Source organism: Candoia aspera, chromosome 13, assembly GCF_035149785.1.
Source record: "Candoia aspera isolate rCanAsp1 chromosome 13, rCanAsp1.hap2, whole genome shotgun sequence".
Classification (NCBI taxonomy): Eukaryota; Metazoa; Chordata; class Lepidosauria; order Squamata; family Boidae; genus Candoia; species Candoia aspera.
Genome location: NC_086165.1, coordinates 13,874,429 through 13,900,099, shown reverse-complemented (window position 1 = coordinate 13,900,099; position 25,671 = coordinate 13,874,429). Strand labels below are relative to the sequence as shown.

The window sequence follows — 25,671 nt, the reverse complement described above, 5'->3', positions numbered from 1 at the left end:
TTTTTTTTTTTGGTTGAGACACTCCTCACTAGACCTTCAATTACAACAGTCAGGAAAGGCTTCTGCAGTTTTGCAGATGTGCCAAAGAAATAACCCCAGGCATAATTTATGCAGTCTATGATGTGCTTATGTGAAAATCTTAACCTAAAGCATGAGATTGTCTAGAGCTTCCATTTCAACTGATGAATGCATCGTTTGGCGCATGAATATCTTACTGACTGCAGTGATGTCCAGTGCTTTTTGCCAAGGTGATATTGTCATTAACCAGTCTTTCCCCAATTCTTGTGGGTAAAATAGTTTTGGCCTGCTTTGTCCTCAATACTAATTTCTGAGCCACCAGATTCCCAAAACCTAAGTGTGTTCTGGAGCATTGTGCAAAAATAATGGCTTCCACTGTGCTTTACATTGTTTACCTCATTATGGAAATCATCTACAACTGAAGGGCAGTTTAAACATAGAGCAGGATTAAATAGCAATACTTTACATGGTTGAGCTTTTAGTTTACAGATATGGGGAAAACAAAAAGGAAATACAAATGTGGAATGACTTCTGAATGAAAAATGGCTTCTGATATTTGAGGGAGGGGCTTTAATGGATTTATTGAATGGGTATGTTGAATAATGGCAACAGAAGAGGAGGGGGGAGAAGAAAAAGCAGCAACTAAGAGTTCAATGGTCCTTCAATTTTAAGTCAACAAGTGTTGCTCAACTAATTAGCTCTGGGTCCATGCTGTCTAGGGAGCACATCAAACTAGGGTCTTTTGCTTCTTAGTTTTGGTCTCTTAGATATAGTAGATTCTGTATTTTGAAGCATTGCTTGATCTGCTTTGCTTTATTGTTGTTGTAGATATAATCGAGCTTATTTATACTCAATCACATTTGTGGAACTCTGCCTCTTGCTTGGCTCGGCCAGCTTTATTCAGATGCATCTGCTAATAATTGGCAGAAGTATGCCATCACCTCATTAACAATGGTGATGTTTTCTTTCCTTGGAATCATCTGAACACAGTAACACCCTGTTCTGCCCCCAAATGTCCCAGAATCACATGGCATCTAGGCACTGTGAGGACTAAGCAGCCACCAAATGCCATCCCATCTTAAAACTTGCCAAAATGTCCTTTCTGATTTGCTGCTCACGAATGAACATGCATTTTTGTTCAGTCCTACTATGCTCCAAGGCTGCTCAATTAAAACGTCCATGGACATAGGGAGAACAACAACATGCCAAAGAGTTGATTTTCCTGAACCTTTCTGCCTGACATACCACCTTCTACATTCAAGGAGGCTTTTATTCTGCTGTTATGGGCAAGACATGAAGGAGTCCCTTTGGAAGGATTTTGATAAGCTCCTTCAGATGCAATAATAGGGAAAAAAATATTATTTAATCTTCAATTTGTTTACATCTAAAATATAAAAAACTATACCATGAACCCCAGGGTTTTTGTGGGATCTCTATTCTCAGAATGGTCCAGTCACTGAACTGGTAACCAGTATCCAGTACTTAACATTTAATTATTTTAGAAGAATTTGAACATCTCAGTGTTTCATTTTTCTTTTCAAGATTGGACCATCTAGGCCAGAACTTGGGTTTTTAACAGTGGACATCACTCCTACTTCTGTAACTTTGTACATAATTCCTGAAGGTAGCACCCTTCCTTTGCTGTTTGGACCCACTAGATAAAATTCCGAGGTATACTACATCAGAATGTGGGCATTCCACTGAACTCCTATGGCTGATTGCTATGGACAAAACCATCCCATATACCAATCACAGGGATTCTGAGTGAGTAATGATGGACCAAAGCTGTAACTCAATTCCTTTTCTCCAACCTCTATCTGTGCCACCCTCTCCAACTGATCACCTCAAGTCCACCTTACCCTGTAATAATCAGTGCTGTAGACATCTCTTGACATCCCAAAGTCTCCAATCTTCACCAACAGATTAGCTCCAACCAAGCAGTTCCTCGTGGCCAGGTCTCTGTGTACAAAGTGCTGGGAGGCAAGATAAACCATTCCCGAGGCAATTTGGCTAGCAATGTGCAGCATTTGAGAAAGTCCCAATTCCCCTTTGACTTGGCGGGGCTGCCCATCCACAAGGATCATTGCATCTGGTCCATGTGCCCTGTAGAAGACAAGACAGGGTCAAATCCCACACAGCAAATTACAGAACAATCAATAGCATTTCTTTTTAGAGCAGTCGTCTTCAAACTCTGCTCCTGATTTGTTGGAAGCATCCAGGACATTCTGTAATAAGATGCATCAGATTCTTTCTTTGTGAAAGACAGCTAGGCTGCTTGTACCCTAAAACATTTTAGTTAAGATTCAAGGAACCTGGCAAACTATAACCCCCAGAGTTTGTTTGTTGGTTGGTTTTTCTTTTTGTTTTAATCATGAAGTTTCTGTTCTGTTCATTTCCCCCAACCTGCAGGTAGAAAATTCCTGGTGGCCTCCATTAGTAGCCTGGATCAGTACAGGTGAGACACCTCTGGCCTCAGGGCTGCCAATCTGTAGCCTTGTGATGTATCAAAACCAAGAATCTTACCTTTAAAGTGGCTTTCATTGGGAGGGGGGGGTGAAAGGAGAATGAGAAAAAATATATATACGAACAGTGTATATATACAAAATGCCTTTTGAGAAATATTGGCTAATATTTAATTAGGGTGTAATCTGAAGCTTGCAAATATGGATATTTGGGGAAAATGTGCATGTGGCATAAATGCAAAGATCTCTCAGGGAAAAAACAACTTTTCCTGATTTTTTTCTGAAAAAAAAATCCTGAGAAATAATGAATGAATTCCAAACTAAGTCTATTTTGCAAGACAAAGTAGAAAGAGAAGGTATCCACCAAAATTTTAGAACAATGGACAGCCTGAATGATGAAAATACAGTCACAGCTCAGTAGCATAATTTGTCTCTACTGCCAAAATTGTATTAAGAAACCGATTATGTTCACAACAGTATTTGGCCTCTTTTCATTATCCCTTCAAAATGCAGGCAGTAATCACCAAAATGACTTTTATGAAGGCCATGAGTTAATTGCATGTTGCATGAAGAAGCAGTCTGCTTTTGTTCCTCATGAATTGGACCCTGAACCACAGCATGTGAAGAAGGCCTTCCCACCGTGTGCTGGAATTACAGCTTTGCCATTTGATCAATTGGTGGGCTTATCATCCATAGCAGCATCCAGCCAGCTGGAAGTAGTACTCTAGAGGTCATTAATATGTGTTGAAAGAACAGTGTGGCTGTGATTTTCTGCCACCATGGAGCAATGTCTCTTTTGTGGCTCATTTCCTTTTTCTTTAAAACAGCTCCCAGCATTTTACCTTTGTCAACAGCAGCAGCCTAGCCAGCAAATTGAAAATTTCAGGATCAGACTGCTAGCTTTTTCTCTTCTGAGACCTAAGCTCCTCCTGGCTTGCATAGTGTCTTGATTACACCTTCTCAGTGTTGATGAATATGATATGAATGATATGATATACAATTAGGTTTGTATGCCATTGAATCTGTCTAATACTCCCAACAGCTACAATAATAAAATCATACCATACAAATAAATTAAAATGCCTAAGGTAAAAATCAATATAAAACAGCAGGGAGCAACAGTCAAAAAGCAAACACAAATACAGGTGGGAATATCCCCTTGGTCTCCAGATGCCCTCTGGAGGAGCTTCATATTAGACAACTTCTGGAAGGCAACCACAGAAGCGGCTAGCCTACCTTCCAGGGGGTAGTATAAGAGTTATAGGGAGAAAAATATTGTATTTCTGGTCAAATATTTTTGGTGAAAGTGTTGCACTTTTTTACGTGGCTCCTCCTTAAAAAAGTAAAACATGGGGATATGTTAAGCCAACATGCTTACAAGTGACTAGTCTCTGGGCTAAGTACAAGTCTCTCTCCCCCAGGATTCAGAGACTGCATAACTGCAATTCAGCAGCATGCTGGCAGGAGAATTCAGAGAGTTGAAGCGCATAAACGTGGGGGGTGTCCAGGTTGGGAAAAGTTATATTATGGATGGGCTGCCTTTCTCCCCTTGTTTCTGCCCATCTAATAAGAACTGGCAAAGCAGTCATGCTCCAGGTCCCATCCCTAAAACAGCATCATCTGATGGAAGCCAGGTAGCATGCCTTCTCTGTTGCTTTCCATTTGGAATAGTATCCCCCAGATGTTCAAGTTACCCCAACCCAACCATCCTTTAACTGTGCCTCAAAGAGCTGGCTCTTTCCCCTGGTGACAGGCTGATATTTGTGCTTTGGTGGGAATTCTATTAATGTGCTGATTGTATTAATCTGTAGACTATTGCCTTTTTACTTTTATTGTGCTGGATGTGCTGTTAACTAGTATTCTGACCAGACTTCTTATGAGTTGGGCAGCTTATCCCTTTGGTTTATAAATAAATAAAAATGTTATAAGGAAAATTCCATATTTGAGAAGCCATATGTTAAAGGTGCATGAGAACAAGGAAGTGTGAAGACCCCATCCCTTATGAATTCTGATATGAACCAATCTATTTCCAATTTCCCTGATAAATATCAAGACCTGAATTTACTTAGCTACTGGGTTTTTGTTTTTTGTTTTGTTACTTCCAAATGTTCTGATGTCATTTTTGGCTCAAAGCACTTATCCCAATACAGGGATAGAACAAATGGGATAGAACAAATATGTGAATGTAAAACTGACATGGATGCTAGTTTGAATATTTATTAGAGTGACCACAGGAAACTGGGAAACTCTGCTGTAAGATTAGCTTCTTTTCTTGTTGAAAATAAATCTAGGAAGAACTCTGGAATATATTGGTATTATGTTACTGAAGCCAGGTTTACACATCAGATAAATAAAGGGGTGGAATTCTTCAAAATGCCATCTTCTCTTGGGCTAGAGAAATCATGTTGTTCAATGCATCCTATATAAATAATTCCTGAAGCTTTAGAAAACAAGATCATCAGAGAAAATTATATCATTCTTTTCCTTTCAATGCTCCCTCAAAATCATTCCTGCAATCCCATTCCAAACTCCAGTTTTCAGTGATTATATACCAAAGTCACATCTAGTGTGGATATAATAAAATGAGAGTCTCTGCCATGCCTTTCCTCCCTCATCCTAGCTGTTTATTTCTGACCCACCTAAAACCTGGAGCTGGAGTTATATTTTTAAAACAGAGCCAATCATGAGAATTTATGTTCACTTGTCTCAGAAAAAATAGTGTGATTTGCATTTTTTAAACAAAGATCCTGGACGATTTATGTTAGGAATCATATAATGTACTGAAGGAGGTTTGTAAAACATTGGCATATTTCAAAAATAATGTTTTCTACTTTTCTGCATTTTTTTAACTATAGAAAAGTTAGAATACTGAATTTAGAGATCCAAGTAAGCCATAATTTGGCATTTTGGAGCTCTACCACCACATGATCACCTAATTTTGCTGAATGTGTTGGCCAGACCCAAAAGGTTTCTGAGCAGAAGGCCTCTATTACATACTCCTATCCTTAAAAGAACATGTGAATTATAGAAAAATATCACAAAAATACAATGAGGGTCATTATAATGATAACAGTAAATGAATCCCAAGCTTTTCCCACAAAACTCTCAAATGTTTTCCATAGAATTCACAGTAAATTATATAAAACAGTGGCTAGTTTTCAGACACAGCCACTGTCTGTTGTGTGGTTGTTTTGCTCACTACAATCTTTATTGATAGCTTTACAGCTTCAGAATTTACACCTGCAGAAACATAGAACTGTCCATATTGCTGGCTGCCCTGCTCCTTTGAGAAGATATACTGATACTTCATCCTGACAAACCATTTCAAATGGGAGCTCCCATATCAAAAGCAGCTATTATCACCCCAGACAGTGCAATTAATGGCAGGCCTTTTTGTGTTTTATGATGGGGCCACCCTTGGCTCTAGCATATCTCTGCCATCAGAGACACTCCCACTGTAGGTATAAGAATGGCTACCCCAGAAGAGAAAGCCATTCCCTGCCATGCACAATTCCATGCCCTGCAGATGACGTAAATTAGAAATGATGCCACTTGATGCATTGGTATCTTCATAGTTTAAGGGTTTGTTCTGATAGGCATGGGGAAAACTCACTTTTGAAAGAAAACAAAGCACTAATCATATGACTGAGGATTTTTTTCAGTTTATGTATTGCAGTGGAAGCTTTTCTGTTAGAAAACTCAACATTTCCTCTTCTTACTGGGTTTTCAGTTTTATTTGAAAGAGATTTTTATACTTCTGTCCTTTCCTAGCCAACAGTCGGCTAGGACTTGAGATTGTCTTCTCAGAATCAATGGCAGTTTTGGAGGCTTACTTGCTAAACAGGACAGTGGCAGGGGTCATGTATTGCATCATGTTTGTTTGGTTTTGGTACTGAAACAAAACCTTAGGTATAAACCATTGTTTATGGTTTAACTCAGCCACTGAAGCTTATTCAGCAAACCATGGTTACACAACTTATCATTTAATATGAAATGAAAGTATGTGGATATGTTAGACGATCTCTCTAGTCTATTTCTGTTTCCTTCAATGAGTCAAGTGAAAAAAAAATATCAGTCCCTACCTGGGCCTGAACATTCAGAAAATAGCATACAGAAAGCATTAGCCTTCATGTTTTCTAGAAACTAGCCATTCACCTAGAATCTTATGGAAACACTGAAAAAACATTTTATTTGAACAAGCTTTTGACGACAGTGCTCAGGCTAGATGGATGATGCTACTTTAGCAGATGTAACTATCTTATCAAATGGATAATTCACTTTGCATGGTGCTATACATGCACAAAAGAGTCATCGACATTTTCACTGGGAAAGAAACCCATTTAGTGTCTCCTTCAGACAAATGGCAAGTCCTGATGTCCCAAGTTGACTCTTTGTATATATCGGAGGAAAGGATTGGAGGGACTTAAAACATTTGCCCCATTGTGATCTCACTCAGCGCCTTCGATTCTCACATGTGGGGGAAAGAAATCTTGTTCCTGGAACAAATGGCCTCGTTGACCTTGCTTGCATGGGGGAATATGTCAATATCCCTTTGTTAAATCTACTGGAACAAAGCTGTTGGCTTTTTGCTAGCTTGTCAGACTGACTTGGAAAATGCATTTAATCTCTCAAAGTTGCCCACATTTAGAGCACAGGACTATAGGGGAAATTGAAACAAAGAAGATGTCATGAGTGCCGATGAGCTGAAGACATCAGCACATCGGCACACATGACAAAGACAAGGAAGCAGAAGGAAGGGACACAAAATAAGCATAGCACGCAAAGCCATCACGACACAAAGAGAAGGAAAAGAAGACAAAGACAAGGCGGATCACGAGGCACACCCAAGCTATTAGCAGGAGCGCCACGGAGATCGCCCAGCGGACAGCAATCATCGGCTGAAGGAGGAGACCGATGATGGGCGATCCCGGGGCACCCGCAGGGGCCCCGCAACCCTACACCTACCGGCACGAAAGGATGCAGGACAAAGGGTGGGTGACGTAACCTAAGGAGAGGGGGCGCTGACCGGCGTGGGGTATTTAAACCCCGCACCGACACGCTCCCTTCACTCTCGGCTTTTTTCCACAACTGACACTACGTGATGAATAAAACAGAACCTGCTTCAACCGAAACAGTGTCTGTGCTTTACTCAGCGGTAGGCAGTGCATGACAGAAGATACGTCAAGAGTGACAACTCTTCATGCTACTGTAGTCTGCAGGTTTCAGATTTTGCAGAGTTCCAAAATGCCTGTATCCCTTATAAGAGGGCAAGGCTGTGCCTCTGGAAGTTTCCCAATATTTCTTGTCCTCTGGATGCCAGCTAAAATAAATGAAGTCTAGAGGAAAGAGGTTTACTTTTTTTCCACCCCAGTCATGTGTCAGCTTTGACAACAAAATAATTGCCTTGGCAAAACCACAAACCTAGATCTGAAGCTGGTATCTAAATTATTAACACAATTACTTTATAATCCTACTTAACAAATGTAGCAGGGGAGGAAACATACACACATACATACCCCAAAAGTCTAATTACCTAAATACTAGGAAATACAAATAATCATTACTGAAAAATCGAAGTACCATTGGATGGATTCTGGAATATCAGCATTTGTTTTCAACATTACAGAAGAACAGCATCCCCACCCCTTCTTGTGTTCAGTTATTGGCTGTTCCATGCTGATGAAAAATTCAAGAACAAAGTGCTTGTAAGATAGAGTGGCTGGGATTTTTGTTGAATGGGAAAAGACAAATCATCAAGTCCAGTGGCAGCCAAGCTTTCCTGGCAAATTAATTACTAACCAAGGCCAAAGTATAGGAGAGTATCAAGCCAGTGCATACTAAAATCCTTATGCAGATCCACATGTCTTGAAGTGGCTGAGGAAGGATAGAGGACTAAGCAGGAAGGAGGAATAAGCGCTAGGACTGAGAATCTCAGATTTAGTGAAGAGCTGCCATAAATTGATGCTGCCGAAACTAAAGCTTGGAGAAACTTCTTGACGGTAAATTATTTTCAGTAAAGTAGCCCCACCTATCCAGTTTGTCATAGGATTTCTTGGTGAGTGAAAGTTGTACAAGTCTCTGCCTGGAATGTTCCCTCAATGAGAGTTGAGTTCTCCTTGGTTATGGTCCCTGGTTTGATCCTTCTGGTCAGTTTCTCTGGCTTAACTCCTAATTCCTAATTAGTCACATACCGCTGCCTATGGCTCAGTGTGACAGTGCCACAGATTTTCTTTGCATGTCTGTAAGGGCAAAGGATACCACTATTTGTGTTAAGTCAGTTCCACGTTTATATTATAGTCCTATGGAGGGTTCAAGGAAGAGAATAGCAATTTCACTATTGCTAAATCTTGGAAGGAAAGTGGGAAGATGAAGTCAAGAGGTTTATAGTAATTCCCTATCCCTCATATCAATTTCCAGTCTTTCTTCTCTACAACTCAGTAGTACATTTAGCCTTTACCTTAGAAACTTATTCAAGTCCCCATGTTTCATGTATTCAAAGACCATGATGAGTGGATCTCCGTCACCACAGACACCATAAAACTTTACAATATGGTCATGCTGCAGGTTGGTGAGCAGTTCTGCCTCCCTCTGGAAATCCTTTCGGGCAGCCAAAGTTGGGTCCTTGAGAGCCTAAAAAAAAAAAGAAAGAAAGAAAAAGGAAGCACGGACAGGCAAGATGGTGAAATCCAGAAAAAATAACTTGCTTTCCCAGCTTACAACTTCTTCTCAACTTATTGTCTATACTGTAACTCTCCCACATCATTCTAGACAGAGATAGATTAAAAAACAAATTAGAATTGGTTTGCACAATGTGCTGGATTAGACTTAACTGAGGTTAGGTAGCAGCAACTGGCCTATATTATCTGGAATGGAAAGGGTCAGCCCTATTTAATAATTGAGGGAAACTATCAGGAATTACCAAGGCCATAGGGTAAAGTTTAAAAAAAAATAATTCCCCAAAATAATGGCAAGCTACTTCTAAATTGTTGCCAAGAAACCTGCATGGATATGTTCACAAAGTTGCTAGCAAGTGAGCTTGGAGGAGACTATCTAGTGATTCAGTATGTTGTAGGAACCCAGCCAATGTTTTAGCATGTCATATGACATCATATATGTTTTATTTGTTTAGGCATAGGAAGTAATGCCCCTTCCTATTCCTGTGTTGCTAACCAGATCTTAGATTATGTGAAGCTAACCACTATTCATTGAGCAAATACAGATGAATACTTAGTAATATGGGAAGCTGGCTTGTATTCAGTCACACCATTGGCTGAGATTGACTGGCAGGTGCTTTAAGGTATTCATTGCTATTTGGAGATGGCCAAGAGGGAACTTGATACCTTTCCCATTCAAGGTACAGGCTGTATCACTTTGCTATGCTCTTTCTGAGAACTGGAGAGGAAAGAAATGAACCGGCAGCTTTTGCATGAAAACCTTGAGCCCTACCACTAAGTGATTCTGGGTGGTCCTATGTTGCACAGATGATCCCTTGGCTATTTTCTGGAGGGGTATACAGATTAGTTAACCAAAGCAAGACAACAAAATACCTTGGAATTATAAGCCAAATACTTGGTGCAGTGAATTCTACATGATCAAAGCTTATTGGACAATGAATGCATTTGTCTTTAATGAGTCGTCAGACCCTCCACTGCTTTGTTTTGGTCAAACTGTTCTTCTGTATTGCTTTGCTAAGCATCAAGTACAATGTTACTACATCCCAAGTTCTTTATTGCTTGGAAGCATGCTATGGTGAATTAATATAGACAGCTATTTGCTCAACAGAAGCATCAATGACAGAATACCTTTGAGGAGTTTAATTAAGAGTCCTAGGAAATTATAGTTCCCAGAGGTCCTGATCCCAAGATGATACTGCATTCTGGGATATAAAATGTCCTGGCATCAAGTTTCTCTGCTGCCAATTCATGTGAAAGATCAAAGCAGTATGGAAGATTTGCTTAGGAAAATGAGAATTGGAATGTGGTCCCACACATTTCAATATTCTTCAGGTTGTTGTGAGCTTTTGTTTTTGAGAAATAATTTAATATGAACCCATCCTGCATTAAGAGTCATTCCAGAATATACAGCCTCGAGGAGGCAAGCCACTTCTATCCTCATCCCTAATCCTTCCCCCCAAAGAGATTGTAATCGTGGGGCCAAAACATAATCATTTTGCTGCTTAACTTTATCAGCAAGGGGAGGACCAAAAACGGGATACAGGATCACATGCAACATACAGCATGCAGGCTGCAATTTCCCTATCTTGCCTTAAGCAGTGGAATGTTGCCTTGCCCTTTTAACATGGAGCAAAAGCTCTTTGCCCAGGGGACATGCAATTTCCATGACATTTGGGAGGTATGTGTTCTCAGGCAATGCACCCAAGAGATGGTGAGGGAACACAAAATAATGTGATAAGAGAATGACATTTTTTAGTTGGATTGATTCTTGTATCTCCCAAGACTGGGATCAGTTTTTTTTACTTAAAAAAAATATTCAACAACCTGGAACAAGTGTTGAGGAAGAACTCTCCAAGATGAGCCACCTTTTATGATATCTTATAGGAAACATACTAAGGAAAATGAGTGGAATTTTTTCGTTAGCTTTTTCATAGCTAGAGTAGAATCAGATGCCTCATGGCATTTATTAGATGATATGTCTAAGAAAGCTAGTGCCCAAGTAAAAGGTTGAGAAGGAAATGAGAAGTACAGTATAGAAGGACAATATAGTGCAGTATAGAAGCACAAACAATGCCAGCAATTATGAAATAATTTCTCTGGATACCATCTCACAACTCATCCCTCTTGAAATTTCTCTCAACTCTAGGTTTTTTGCTTGCCTGTTTTGCAACAGTTGGGAGAGAGAGACAGAAAGAGAGAGAGAGAGAGAGAGAGAGCAGTAAATAACCTCAAAGGTAATAGCTTCCACTTATTTCTAGCCCAGTCAGAACCCAAATCTTATGACCTAGAAGGCAAAGACTCCATATCTCATTATTATGACTCTTCTGAACCAGTTCAGCTTTTTATTTTGGAGAAGCTGATTTTGCTGCCTTTATTCTGAAGATGGATGTGCTTGCTGTAAAGCTTTTTGTATGGGGAGGTGGGAGTTGTGGATGCTTAAAAAAAACTATGGTAATAGAAGCAAGGCATTTCACTCTTCGTAATTTCCAAAATCTTGTTTTTATTCTTTGTGCTTCATAATAATTTCCTGCGAGAATGGATCTCCCATTTGTATTGAAAGTGGCTTCTCGACCAAATTCTGGTTTGCTACGATTAGGTAATTTTGTCTAGTGCATGCATAGAATTGTTACTGGAGTGGGTGTGCCTGAATTCTGTATATTTCCTCATGAGGGTTTTGAACCAAAGATGAAACAATTTGTTCCCAAAATGAGTTATGAATGCTGAAGTCAGAATTGAGGCTCCATACCTGTTTTGCTATCCAATGGCAAGGATTTTCAGATTTTATCATCCCTATCCAATGAACTGGGAGTGTACAATTATATTTATTTATCATTTTACCCCTCCATAGAATGTGCACAACAATTGTCAGTCATTGAACCAGAATTGAAGCTACTGAATATTAAAACAATAGCATGCTGCTGTTGTTTTATAATAAAGTATTATCTGTACAGTTTAACAGAGAATAAAAGGCAAGAAAAGTTGTCCTTGATTCTCTGTATTTCGATGTCTTACATGTTCTTTTTTAAATGTGGAAAAATTCACTCATATGAGTTTCCATCTGCAGTTTCAAATGGTACGTCTCCAACTGATTCTAACCTTTTAAATCATCAATGTCACAGATTCAGGGAGCTTAAAAAGAACACCTGCTTTCTTCCAACTTTTCTGATAAGCTAAAAGAATCCAACAGAGCTCAACACAAATTGGAGACCTTTACATTCCTATTGCCTGGAACAGGGGCAAGCAATGAGATGCACATGCATACCAATGTATCTGTGGGCTCCTGACAAGCCACCTGCCAGGCTTCCAGCTTCACTTAACTTTTTTTTTTTAATATATAAGATAATTTGCATGCTGCAAACAAAAGCACTGGGTTCAAGTTTCTTTGTTTGCAGGAATTCCTATGGGTCCCCCATTGACCCTATCTCTAGGGACCTATGGGCGACCCATAGGTCATTGCTTAATTTGGAAATGTATCTATTTGCTCAGAAATAAAGGACACTTGCCACTGTTGAGAGGACCCTGGGAGCATACAGGAAATGTGTGTGGGGGACAAATCTCAGCACTCTGCTTTCCAGTAAATTTGCTTTGGGAATGTGTCATGCCCAACAAGGCAGCTATTTTGTCAGAGTGCTGATGACATGCTGCAAACATTCCAAATGTAACCATTGGGACAGAATGATTACTTCTTCCATGATGGGCTTCCTTAGGCAGGGATTTTTATCATGAAAAAGTACTGGTGGGAGTGCCCTGTTTTCCATACCCCAGAAAGAAGCTTTCTGCTTCTCCTGGCTCTGGAAACCAACAGAAACATTCTTCTTTCATAAAAGTGTTCAAGGGCATTGATTATAATGTAAGTCTGAGCATTTTCTCTGGGCGGTTTATTGTTGAGTTTAGCTAAAATGTGGATCATCCACTTATACTGGTGTCTAGATAGCAATCATTTTGCTCTTTTTGTTCAGTTGGGTATTTAAATTTGCCATACACATTTTAAGCATTTAAGGTATATTGTTTAGGACCTTAGTTGCTGTTTGTTTGAATTTCTCTTTCAACTCAATCAAAATATATTTCCATTGCTTTAAAATAGGTTCTTCTGCATATTTGCTATTATATAATCTGCCAGAGGAATCCATTTTGGGCTAAAAAAAAAGGAAGTAAATAAAGAACTAGTAATAATATCAATAATATTTGCTATCATTATTTCTTCAGAATGATCATTTAAGAAAAGAAAATGAATCTTTCGCTCACTTTTTATTCCACAGACATTTGCTATAGGAATACAGCCTGAAAGGAACTTCACAAAGCATTTTAAGGCTTGGGGGTGGAGGAATTTTCCAGTTGAATCAATTTATTTAATATATCTTAAAAATCTTGATCTATTATGGAGGGATCCAAAAAAAAATTCAGTCATGTCAAACTGTCAACGTGCCTCAAAGTTTAACATGCAGTGCTAAGAAACTGCACTTGAAAGTTGGTTTTCTCTTCTGAAATGGGATTTTTTTTGCTTCGTTTTTTTAAAAATGATTTTATATCTTACCCATCTATCCCACACCTATTCAAGGCATCACATAATTTCATTGTATTTCTTTTTTTTTTTTCTATCAGTGGAGAAGCTGAACAAAAATATTTAGATAGATGACTGTATGCTGTACAGACAGAAAAACATCTGTCCTCATCCTAGGCTTTTGATTACTTTTAGCTCTCTACTATCTTCCTGATGTTAACATTAAGCACTGAGAGCAATAGAACTCTTTTCTTTTGCCCATCTGCTTTATCTTGACCCCATCCAGACAAACAGGCACATTTTCTACTACTATAGCTAGACTAAAACCATTTGTTTATTTTTTTAAGCTTAGGACAAAACCTCCCAAGTCATTTGTTGCAAATATATTTCCTTTATTTTTTAAAAAAAATCTTGCTAATGGTGGATTGTTATCCAACTCATTGGCTATACAATATATGGGCATTATGATAAGATAGAATTCTCCACTTCTCTAGCTTAACATGAATTGGAGGAAGGCTGAGGTACGACCAGGAGATCATTCCATGGCACAATGTCTGATTTGTAGTTTCAAATGTTGGCATGTTAGGAAACAACCCAAAGGTTCTTGATCTGATATCCAGCTAACCTGTGTTTACTTCTTCCTTCTAGTTGGAGAATTCAAAAAGGAACAATTAACCAGAAACACATGAGCTCTTTTATTTTGCGTCAGAGTCATGGTGATTGGTTTCACACTGTGTACTTAGTTATAAAGCAGTTTACTTGAATTTGGCTTGGTGTGACATCATTGAAGGCATGACTCTCATCCCCATTTTTGGAGCCATGGGAACCATTCAGGTTTGTGCCCCTGACATGCAGTAACAAATCAGTAATTATTTGAGAGGTTGATGAACGAGGGTTGAAATAAATATGTTAAGCTTCCATTGGTCTTAAGACTCCTATTTTGGCTTAAGAGGGAAGATTTCTATCCTACCCTATCTAATGACTTCATTGTGTCATGACCATACCCTCTGCTAAACTGGAAGACTTGATGATTTTTTTTTTAAGTTCACCCTGTCTGCAACATCATTGCCTACCCTGAATCAGGACTTAGCAATGTGTATGTCCCAGGCCACTATGACTTGTTTAACAAACCATTATTAAATCACAATATGCCTTAGTTTGATGTGAGAATCCAGCAAGTGTGAGATCCAAAAATGCTCACTGTCTTAAGTAATTCATTCTCCCCAATGAATTCAACAATCCAGGTTGACTGATGGGCTTGGAATGAATTCAATCATATTGTTCTATTCAGTGCCTTCAAAACCGACAAGTGATGCATGACATATAGTTAGATTAAACTAGAACTGGGTGCCAATTACCACTTGAAAATTTCTGTTGAATTTGTTGGCTAAGAAATTGGGTGGGTGATTTCTCCAATTTTTTTTCCAGGGGAAAGAGAACTTCTGTAATCATTTATCAAGGGAAGTACTTCTCCCCAGCAGTAACAATAGCACTGCTACTGAAAACCCAAGGAACAATTTCCTTCTTATGTTTTCTGTTGAAATTTAATGGAATATTTGACATTAGGAAGCTACCAACCAATTGAGAGAAAATTATGAAGTGAAATGCAAGACACAAATATCCATCACATCACTAAGTAGAGGACCACAACATTCCATTCATGAGAGTTCCCCTGAAATCCTCTCCTTTTTTGAAAGCAAATTCTCTTTTATCAACCTGAATGAGAACTGCTAGGAATAAAATACAGAATTCCTCTACCTAGCACCATATGAGTGGTCTACCCTTCTCAGAAAACTAGCCACAAGAACTCTGCAGTGGCTGATGCAGTGAAATTGCCTTCAAAGGCAACCACAGCAAGAACTTCCAAGTCTGATGTGAGCTGCCGTATTTGGCAGATGAGCATAGATGTTTGCCCTCATATTTTACCTTCACGGCTACTAGCATCTTGTCCTTGGTGGGACTGAGGTTATAGCACTCAGCCAGGAACACCTTTCCAAAAGCACCTTCACCCAGCTCTCTCTTCAGGATGATGTCTCTTCTCTTAATATGCTGTACATCTGCAAGTGGCAAGGGGCAGGAGGGGAGGAAAGCATGAATTAATGTTAATGCAAAGAATGGTTAGCAGTTTGTTCTTCTTGTTCACCATAGAACAGGTTCTCAGTTTTCAAAATGTGAGCAGTTCACCCATAATTAATCCATAATCTTTGAGAAGGCAGCAGAATTTAAGGACATTTTACCTTGTTAAGAAGTCCTGTCTGCCTTCAGAAGCTTTGCAGGTTATCTCTTTGCTCAAGGGGAGGGTGGGTGTCATGTTTCCTTTTTTTCTGCCATTTGACTGATGGTTCTCTTTCCAAAATTCTGCCCCCCCCCACCCTTTTTATTTGTTTATTTATTTTTGCAGTGGAAGATTATGCTTCAGACAATCTGGAAATATGAATTTGCCCATATAATATTTGTCCACATTGTGGTTACATTTTTTAAAAAACATGTATGCAATGAAATCAATGAGATCTATTTCCTCCTGAAATAAATAAGGGGTCTTTTTGTTGGGGGGAATTACATTCTAGGTCAAAAACATTTGGGACATATTTTCCAAGGTCAATGGCAATACAGCATTTTCCTGGGCCACAGCAGCTGCACCAGGCAGGAATTAGCATTCCAGGGTTAAAGAAACAAAGGCTATTCAAATATAATTTCCTATTACAATCGCCACTACCATGAAGGCAGATGGAGAAAAGCTGGCAGACTGTGAAGCACAATTTCATAGGAGGAGGTGTTATAATCTCACTACCTCCCAGATAGTTCGTTGGCAATGCAACAGAGTCCAGATTTTGGAAATGAGCTTGTCGGAAGGGAAACTATTTTCCAATATGGGGAGAGAAAATAGCTTAATCTGCCAAACATAATTTCCAAATAGGAATATACCTATTACTGGCTAAGGTACCTGCAACCACTATGGGCTGTTATGAAAGTACAATGCATGAAAAATATCTGGAATAGAAGTAATTTGAAAGGGTGTTTTTTCTCCCTTCCAAATTACATTAATAACATCCATTTCTGATAGGGTTAAAACTGGTCTGGGAATCACTTTAGTTTCAGTATGCTTGTAAAAAAAAAATGGGGCAGGGGGTAACAAGAGGCCCAATGAAGGAGTTTTATGAGAAGGTTTTTTTGTGTGAATTGCACATCACATTATGCCCTGTTTTTCTCCCCCCCCCCCCTGAAGTTTCAGTCACTTTCAAGCATTGATATGAAGAGTTACTGCAGCCAATCTAAGTAACATCACCTCTTATTTCCAGATTAAATATATAGGGCTAAAGTCTTAATTGATGGACATTGCAATCCTAAAGCAAATTCTGCATGCTTTCCTAAAGCAAATTCCACTGAATTAAATAAGATTTACTCCTTGATATAGCACAGTCTCCTCATTGTATACAGCTTGCTAGGCTGATGAATTAATTAATTAAATCTGTGTATATTTGGCCCACAAAAATAAGTTTATTTTTTTTAAAAAAAAGATATTTTAATGTTTAGGTGATTGTTGCTTAAGTTGTGTCAATATCCCTTTGGAAGAGGGCTGTACTGCTTGAAGGGTATACCTCGTAAGATGAGGCTAAACATCTTACGTTTTTATAAGCAGCTACTGTATAGTAAAGGGGATTTTTTAAAAAGTTGATCAATCAAAGCCATCATTTTAGGAGGCTAAAAATGATTTATTTTTAACAATAACTAACCAAACCTTAAAGACTAACAGATTTACTACAACATAAGCACTGATGAAGTGCAGTCCATTTCATCAGATGGATCACTGGATTCCCATGGAAGACAAAATAGAGGGTTGGTAATGGTAAGTTTATCACTAGATGTTCACTCCCATTAAATTTCTTCAAAATGTATCTGCAGGGAACAGTGTCCTACAGGCAAAGTCCTTGGTGCGTCAAGGTTATAATATTATTCGCTTGCCCATCAATCTATCAAGTGTTTAATAGCAGCAGCTGTATGTTATTTATATCACACTATACACCTTGATAGCTATTGCTTAAACAGGTACATAAGTAGGACTGTGCAGAGCTTCAGACCTGAAGGTGCTTTGGAGCATCAGGGATGTGCACATAGCACACTTCAGAAATTCCTTAAATCTATAGGAGGTCCTTTTCCCAGGATCACATTCCAACTGTGGATGGTAACTGCACAGTCCTGGGGGAAAATGCAGCTGCTTTAAGGAATTGCAGGCATGTACATGGGACTGTTGGGAAAGACCATCTATCAGCCTGGAGTTTGGTATCATATGCTGGTCATATCCAGCTCTAGATCTCTGAGTGGAAGTCCTGACCCAATGCCTGGAGGCTGTGAGAAACTTGATAGGGTGGAATAGTCTGAGACTGAATCTTACCTAGACACAGTAATTATCGATACAGACCCCTCTCATTCTATGGCTTTTTCACCTATTGCTCTAGATGGTTTTGCACTTGAAATGTTGTCTTGGGACTAGTCTTAGACTCACAGCTCCTTCTGGAATAAGACAGGACAGATGTTGGATGACTCTCGCAGCTCTACCAATTATGCCCATTCCTGGACCACAAGGTAGTGAAGACTATTTGTCACATTTCTTTACCACCCAATTCTCATATACAATGACTCTGGGTGGTTTACAAACTCACGCTCTTGTCTTCTTTCAGTTGGGTTACCATAATCTGCTCTACATGGGCTGCCTTTAAAATGACCCAGGAAGTGCAGCTGCAGGGTTGCTGTCCAATATCAGCTGGTTCAGGGCAATAACATCTACTGTATCTGCAGGATCTTCACTGTTTACCATTAGGCTTCAAAGTCCAGTTCAAGGCACTGCTTGTTACCCATAAAGCCTTGTATGGCTTGGGCCCTTGTTACCTTCAGGACCAACTTCTCGAAGAATCATCTAGCCAAGAAAATATGGTTTTCTAGAGAAATCAGGAGTTTTCTGATTTCTCCTGATTTCTCTAGAAAATATGGTTTTCTAGAGAAATCAGGAGTGTGGGATCCCAGAAATGTGTATTTTCAGTGGCACTTCCCTCTCTTCAGAATAGCTTGCCCGCAAGGTTAGATTAGCCCCCCCCCCACCTTTTATATTTAAGATGCCATCCTCTTCCCTAGGTATTTGGGGTGGGAGATTTTAAATGAAAGGCATCAGCAGGTATTGTTTTTAAGTTAATATTGAAATTCATGTATTAAGTATACTGTCACAGACATCCCCGCAAAGAAAACCAATCAGAAATTAGATAAAACAGATAAAACAAACAGCAAAATTAAGTTTAAAAGTGAAATTAAAAAGCAAAGAGGAAGAAAGGAAAATGGTGTGTGTGTACGTGTGCGTGGAGAGAGAGAGAATGTGCCTTCGAGACAGTCTTGCCTCCTGATGACCACCTGGACAAGTGCCTGAAGTATTCTTGGCAAGGTTTTTCAGATGTCATTTGCCATTGCCTCCTTCCTAGGGCTGAGAGAGAGTGGCTGGCCTAAGGTCACCCAGCTGGCTTTGTGCTAAGGTGGCATGAGAACTCAGTCTCCCAATTTCTAGCCTTAACCACTATACCAAACTGGCTCTCTAAAAATAATATTAGTGATGATAATAATAGGGAAACATAACAAAAAGCCTATTAAGTTTCAGAAGCCAGTGTGGGAATTCTGGAGCCAACTAGTCAAGATATTGGAATGCTTTTATGGGTGTTTTCTTGTGTGGATATTGTAAGCCACCTAGAGCTGTATGAGTAGGTGGCATACAAATATTTGTAAATAGGTAACTAAGTTGTGTGGGACGTGGTGGCGCTGCGGATTAAACCGCTGTGCTGCTGAGCTTGCCGATCGGAAGGTCGGCGGTTCGAAACCGCGCGGCGGGGTGAGCTCCCGTTGCTCGTCCCAGCTCCTGCCAACCTAGCAGTTCAAAAACATGCAAATGTGAGTAGATCAATAGGTACCGCTTTGGCGGGAAGGTAATGGCGTTCCGAGTCGTCATGCTGGCCACATGACCCGGAAGTGTCTATGACAACGCCGGCTCCAAGGCTTAGAAACGGAGATGAGCACCGCCCCCTAGAGTCGGACACGACTGGACTTTACGTCGAGGGAAACCTTTACCTTTACCTTTTAACTAAGTTATTAAATGCATACTAAGTTAATATGCAGACTCCAGAATGCTTTTTTGCTTTCAAGCCCAAAGTGCTGCATGGCCGTAGGACTCAAGCAGCATTGAAAGGATTTTGCTCATTCTTGTTTGACAATCTAAGATATGGGGAAAAGGAGGAAGAAGGTTCAAGCATGAGACTAAAGGCCTGCTTGTAACTGGGGTGGGAGGTAGCCATGAAATGCCTCATGCCTGGATTCTGGCATGGTCCATTTGGTCCCATGTTAAGGGTCTATAGGACTACAGAGGGGTAGTGCAGCTAGGTATGGAAGGAAAAGGTAGCACCACACACAGACATGTGTATGTGTATGTATCAGGAGGTTAAAACAAAATATAATTTTCCACTGGTTATAGGGTTCTGTGGCAACTTTCAAAACTTGTTACCAAAACTTATTAAAATATGGCCATCACAAGATATGAAACACATGAACATAGGCTAATTATGTTAACTATATTTAATTTTAATCATAAGCACAATGAAATCAAATCTCATTCGACTGGCATTGACCCCCCTATTTTTTCAGGTGTGCAACCCTCAGCATGCAAATCAAAACCCCTTGATCTGGGAAGAGTCATGGGCTTCTGCCCTAAATCAAGGCTGAAACACCACAATGGGCTGGGGTTGCTGAACCTGCTAAACCACAAACAAGTGGCCCTATGGCTAGTGTAATGTACAAACTCAGTGTTAGTCTTCTAAAAATGTAGCCGTTATTCATACATACAATTTACAATTTATCTGAGTCTGCCAGATGATTGAGAAACATTCTTTTGGTGCAGTTTTCGTTAAAGGAAATGCACACACACCAACATACATCACATCCACATGGATTTTTCATGTCTGGAGGCTTCATTGCATCTGAGAAATGGGCTGAATTTGTCTTAATCACAAGATACAACAAATAATGTCCTTATGTAAAGAAAATAGAACAGAACAAGAAAAGGTCAGCTTGCTATAAATGTCCAGAAAAGCAATAGTAACAAAAAATTAAGAAAACAAAAACAAAACAGCAATTGAATCAAAATGAACAAAGCTTCATTTGAGAAAAGCAAAACAAACAAATGCATATACACACACACTCAGTGATCCATCTATCTATCTCAAAGCTTTGGAAACACAAAACATTTAAATGGCTCTTAAACAATTAAGCCTGCTAATTAGAAGATTATGGGCTGGCATAAAATCCAGCAAGTCTAGACATCTTTGCTTCTTTGAGAAGAATGATGTTCCCAGTTTGCGTAAACAATGGTTCTCATAAGAAATTCTTCTTCAGAGAATTCCCATTGACCTTTTCATTCATAATGGGCCTTCAAAAAAACAAAAAGTCCCTAATAATGACATTACAAATAATATTTAGCTATTATGTGCCAGCTGGAATGAAGCATGTTTGAAATCTTCTTAGATAATCTGTGTTTCACTGCTGATTTTGAAGCAGTAGACAGTATATTTAGCAAATTGTCCAGATGTTTTCATGAATCTATATTTTGCTCACCATTGCACTGCATCATGGGTTTGCAGTTTTTATTGTGGCTATTTTTACACATGTTTATCCATGGTTAACTAAACCATGGTTGGCATTACCTTAATTTTCTGACCTTGCATAACATGTTAGGTTAAAATATGATTGCCTGTTTTGCACTGTGTCATGAGAACACAGTCAGTATATGAGAACTCCTTTTCTGAAATATAGATCAACTGAAGAAGTGTAACATTTGAGAGTACCACACTCAGTATATACTATTGCCCAGAGCAGCAGTAACTTTCCTAAATTAATTCTTTTTATTTTTTATTTATGGCTTCAAGTCAGTGTTGATTCCTGGCAACTGCCTGGACTAGTCGCTGCAGTTTTCTGGGCAAGGTTTTTCAGAAGTGGTTTGCCATTGCCTCCTTCCTAGGGCTGAGAGTGTGTGACTGGCCCAAGGTCACCCACTGGGTTTTGTGCCTAAGGCAAGACCAGAACTCACAGTCTCCTGGTTTCTAGCCTTGGTGCCCTAATCACTACACCACACTGGCTCTCTAATTAATTCTACAGTTCTTTAAAAAAAAAAACCTTTAAAATATGCAAATGGGGCAGCAAAAGAAGAACAACTATTTCAGCTAAAATCATTCTTTCTAACAAGGTATCTGCAAACTGCCAACTCTGCCTGTACCTTCTGTACTCCCCAGCTCCTCCACAGATCATGAATTGACACTGACAACAGCCCATAAGACTACACTTGAAATAATTCTGGACAACAGGTTGCAAGTACAACCACAAAAGGAAAAAAGGTAAGCTAGTGGCTACACAGTTGGAATGTCAGTTGGAATGGCAATGTAACCAATATATGTTTGGGGAGAGGAGGCAACTTCCTAACAATAAAGGGCAGAACCAATTATTGAGGAAGATGGTGAGCTCCATTTGACTAGATTGTTCAGGTAAAGGATATACAACTTTGATTTGTACAGTATACCTATGTTAAGCCAAGCATTGGATTTGGTGACCTAAATGGTCCCTTCCATCTCCCAATTCTATAACTCCAGTACATCTCTGAAAAATGAAGACTTCTTCCTCTCTGAGACAATAATCAGGTCAAAAATACATCAGTAGAGGATCCCTGTTAAGACATGACCTCATCCTCTGACAAGGATGTCACTGGATCTCCATGTTTCCCAATTTCTTAGATGGGCATCTCATATAATATCAAACATCATATTAATATCCCATTACATGTTTCTACTTTTTAAATTCAGCCACAATTGCTAGCATCCTATCCTGGTGTCACAGCAAAGTGGAGAGGTTGGATGGCACACCATGTGGCATGCTACCAGTGACCTCTTGTTTGTGACAGAAGAGCTCATGACAGGCATCCTGCACATGATACTGTTTTGTTGGATCTGCCACAAGTATTGAATAAGGTGTCTAGAATAGTATGGCTTCTCTGTATCATTCTCTCTGACAGGACAGTGCTTTTTCTACTTGGAGTTATATCCAAGTATTCTGGTCCAAAATAGTACCATCCTGTTTTGTATTACTTGGATCTGGTCTACAAGGTAAAATTCCAAGATGGTAAAATGAACTGTAGCCAGTAATGTTGGGGGGAGGTGTGGAAGTAATGCCTGTTTTGAATATTCAAAATCATAAATACTCACCATCCCATATACTAATGGCAAACTGTTCTGCTCCAGTCTCCTCTCAACTATTGATTTTCTTGTCAAGGACACTACCATATAACTCCACAAAAATTTATTGGTCCTTGCTAACTACAGTCCCATCTAGTTTTAAAGCTATTTCTAACAATCCCAAGAAAGAAGAATGGAAAAGGAGGAAGTGGGTGAGGACATCCTTCTCTTGACTTCAAGTGACTCACAACTGAGGAACCAAAGCCAAAATTTAGTCATCAGAAAGTAGATATGCAAAATGTTTATTCCCAAACCCACGTACAATGAACTATCAGTCCCAAAATGGACAGTAACACGGATCATTCTCTATAGATAGTGGGTTAAGCTGTTTACCCTTCCTGAATTTGAACTGATCTCCATAATATTCATACACCTTTCACTCCTAGAACAAAGAGATTCTAATATTTCCTTTCAGTCACTCTCTTATTTCTTAGCTAAGATGAATTTTGTTGGGGGAGAGACACCCGTAAATAACTCTAAAGCAAGATAATAAAATCTATTAAAAATCTAATTTATCTGCCTCCCCAATATGATAATATGCTTCTCTACTCAACCCATCATTTCTTCCTTGTGTTTAAACCTAGTCAATTACACTTGAGCAGTGGAGAGCCTATGCGAAGGATTTACAATGAAAATCCAGGTGTCAGACAAGATCTATGCCTACTTTTTGTATGCTGCACTATCTTGGGACCTACAAATGTTCCCATATAGTCATCTTCACTGTAATAGTTTTAAAACTAAAGAGATGTTTAGCATATGGCAGTTTCACCCAGCATAAGACTGCATAATAAAACCGATACCCCCACCTTACTGGAACAGTGCTGTTGAGATTGTACATATGTACCCAGTGGTAATATGAGTAACTTTAAGGAGATCTTCTTGGGACATGCCTTGGAGGAAAGATCTGCTTCACCCAGAATTCTCGTCTTACAGCAGCCAGCCAGATGCCCTTGTGAAATCTACAAACATTATATGGTGGCTATAACATCCCCCAAGTTATACATTCCCGGTAGCTGGTATTCAATGATATATGGCTCAGATATTGGAGGCATTATACAGTGCCTGATTGTCTGAGTTTCACTAGCAAATGGTCATGGGAATGTTAGCAAGCCTGCAGTATTAAATTATTTCTAAAGTAATTTAGAACTTACTTTCTATGAAGGTGTCTGCCCCTTTGAGATTCTGAGTTTGTTTAACACTATATTTTTGTTGTTCTATGAGCAACAACCAGTCCTAGTTTATCCTTTCCTATCCTTTATAAAAAGTTTGTATCCAGAGATGAAGACAACCTGCTTATTCTCCCCACACAACCAGATCTTCTTGATACATGTATTTTTTTTTCCATTTCTTTCTTTCATTTTTACTTCTTGTATTTGGTTAACATTTTTCTTAAAAGCATTTTTTAAAAGAATGAAGGCACTGTTTTATTTATTCTTAAAATTATTCACTGATCTCTCTGTTAAATAATTGTAACAATAAATCTAATGCGGAGTGAACCCCCAGGAATTATGAACATCAAATGGAAAATCCACAAATATTCACAGCAACATGTGTAATTAAAATATATAACTGCCACGGAAGATATATCAGAATCATACAGATGATTTCACATTATTAGCAATTCAGATGTCAGCTACAGTATCTAACTATTCTGATGGAGAGATGAAATATGTTAGCTGAAAACATAGGAGGATCACATGGACACACAATTAGAAAGCCTGTGCAGCTATTGTCCAGATGAAGCAGTCCTTTTGAGAGAGGCATTAAATTTATTTATTTATTTATCCTGCCTTTATTATTTTTATAAATAACTCAAGGTGGCGAACATACCAAATATTCCTCCTGTGAGGCGAGTTGGGCTGAGATTGTGTGACTGGCCCAAGGTCACCTAGCCAGTTTTCATGCCTAAGGCGGGACTAGAACTCTCAGTCTCCTGGTTTCTAGCCCAGCACCTTAACCACTAGACCAAACTGGCTCTCAAATACATGGGCCAGTTACAAAAACCATGATGGGAAAACTGGACAGGGAACAATTCTCTGATGATTTCATTCACTTAAAGCTGACCACAAGACTGGACCTTCCAATTAAAATCTGATTAAGTTCCATATGTTATCAAATTTCAGAATGGTGATGTTCATGAAGCATGCTTGTACATAATTTGATCAGGATGCTGTGTTACACTAGGAATCCATTATAAGTAAAAGGGCCATGGCTAATGTGACAGTGTTGTTGACAGTCTAATGTGCTAAGGGCTAAACACAATTGTATTTGAGGATTCCAATTGTCATGCTCACCATTTTTATTTTCTAAAAAATATACATTTGATTTTGACAATCACTGGGCACCATCCAATGGCAGCACATAATCATGGAGTCCATGGGTACTATGTTGCTATCAAAATATGAGCTGTTCAGTTTTGCTTTAGTATGATTTATGGATCCAGCAAGTATGGTTCATAAGCCATGTTTTATGACTTAGTGTCATGTCAACCATACCTTAGCATGAGAAGTGAACCCAGCTAAGGATAAACCATGTTTTATGTAAACCATGTTTTATGATTGGGTGTCATATGTTAATTGGATTGTGATGGCTTATACATTAATCTATGGCTTAACATGGTGGATGAACCCAAGTAATGATTTTCCCCTCATTGACAACAAACATTCAGTGGATTGTCAAGCTACCGCATCCCTTATATGAAGTTAGAT

At 39.1% G+C, this 25,671-nt stretch overlaps 1 protein-coding gene across 3 annotated transcripts in view; it reads right to left on the bottom strand.

Moving 5' to 3' along the window:
- Window positions 1-25,671, bottom strand: part of NTRK3 (neurotrophic receptor tyrosine kinase 3) — a 383,693-nt gene that overhangs the window by 39,133 nt on the left and 318,889 nt on the right. For all 3 annotated transcript variants that reach the window (XM_063314185.1, XM_063314186.1, XM_063314183.1), the window contains exons 13-15: window positions 15,582-15,712; window positions 8,938-9,110; window positions 1,878-2,121 (exon numbers count right to left, since the gene is read on the bottom strand). In XM_063314185.1, the coding sequence (XP_063170255.1) occupies window positions 1,878-2,121; window positions 8,938-9,110; window positions 15,582-15,712 (548 nt within the window). The remainder of the gene's footprint in view (window positions 1-1,877; window positions 2,122-8,937; window positions 9,111-15,581; window positions 15,713-25,671) is intronic.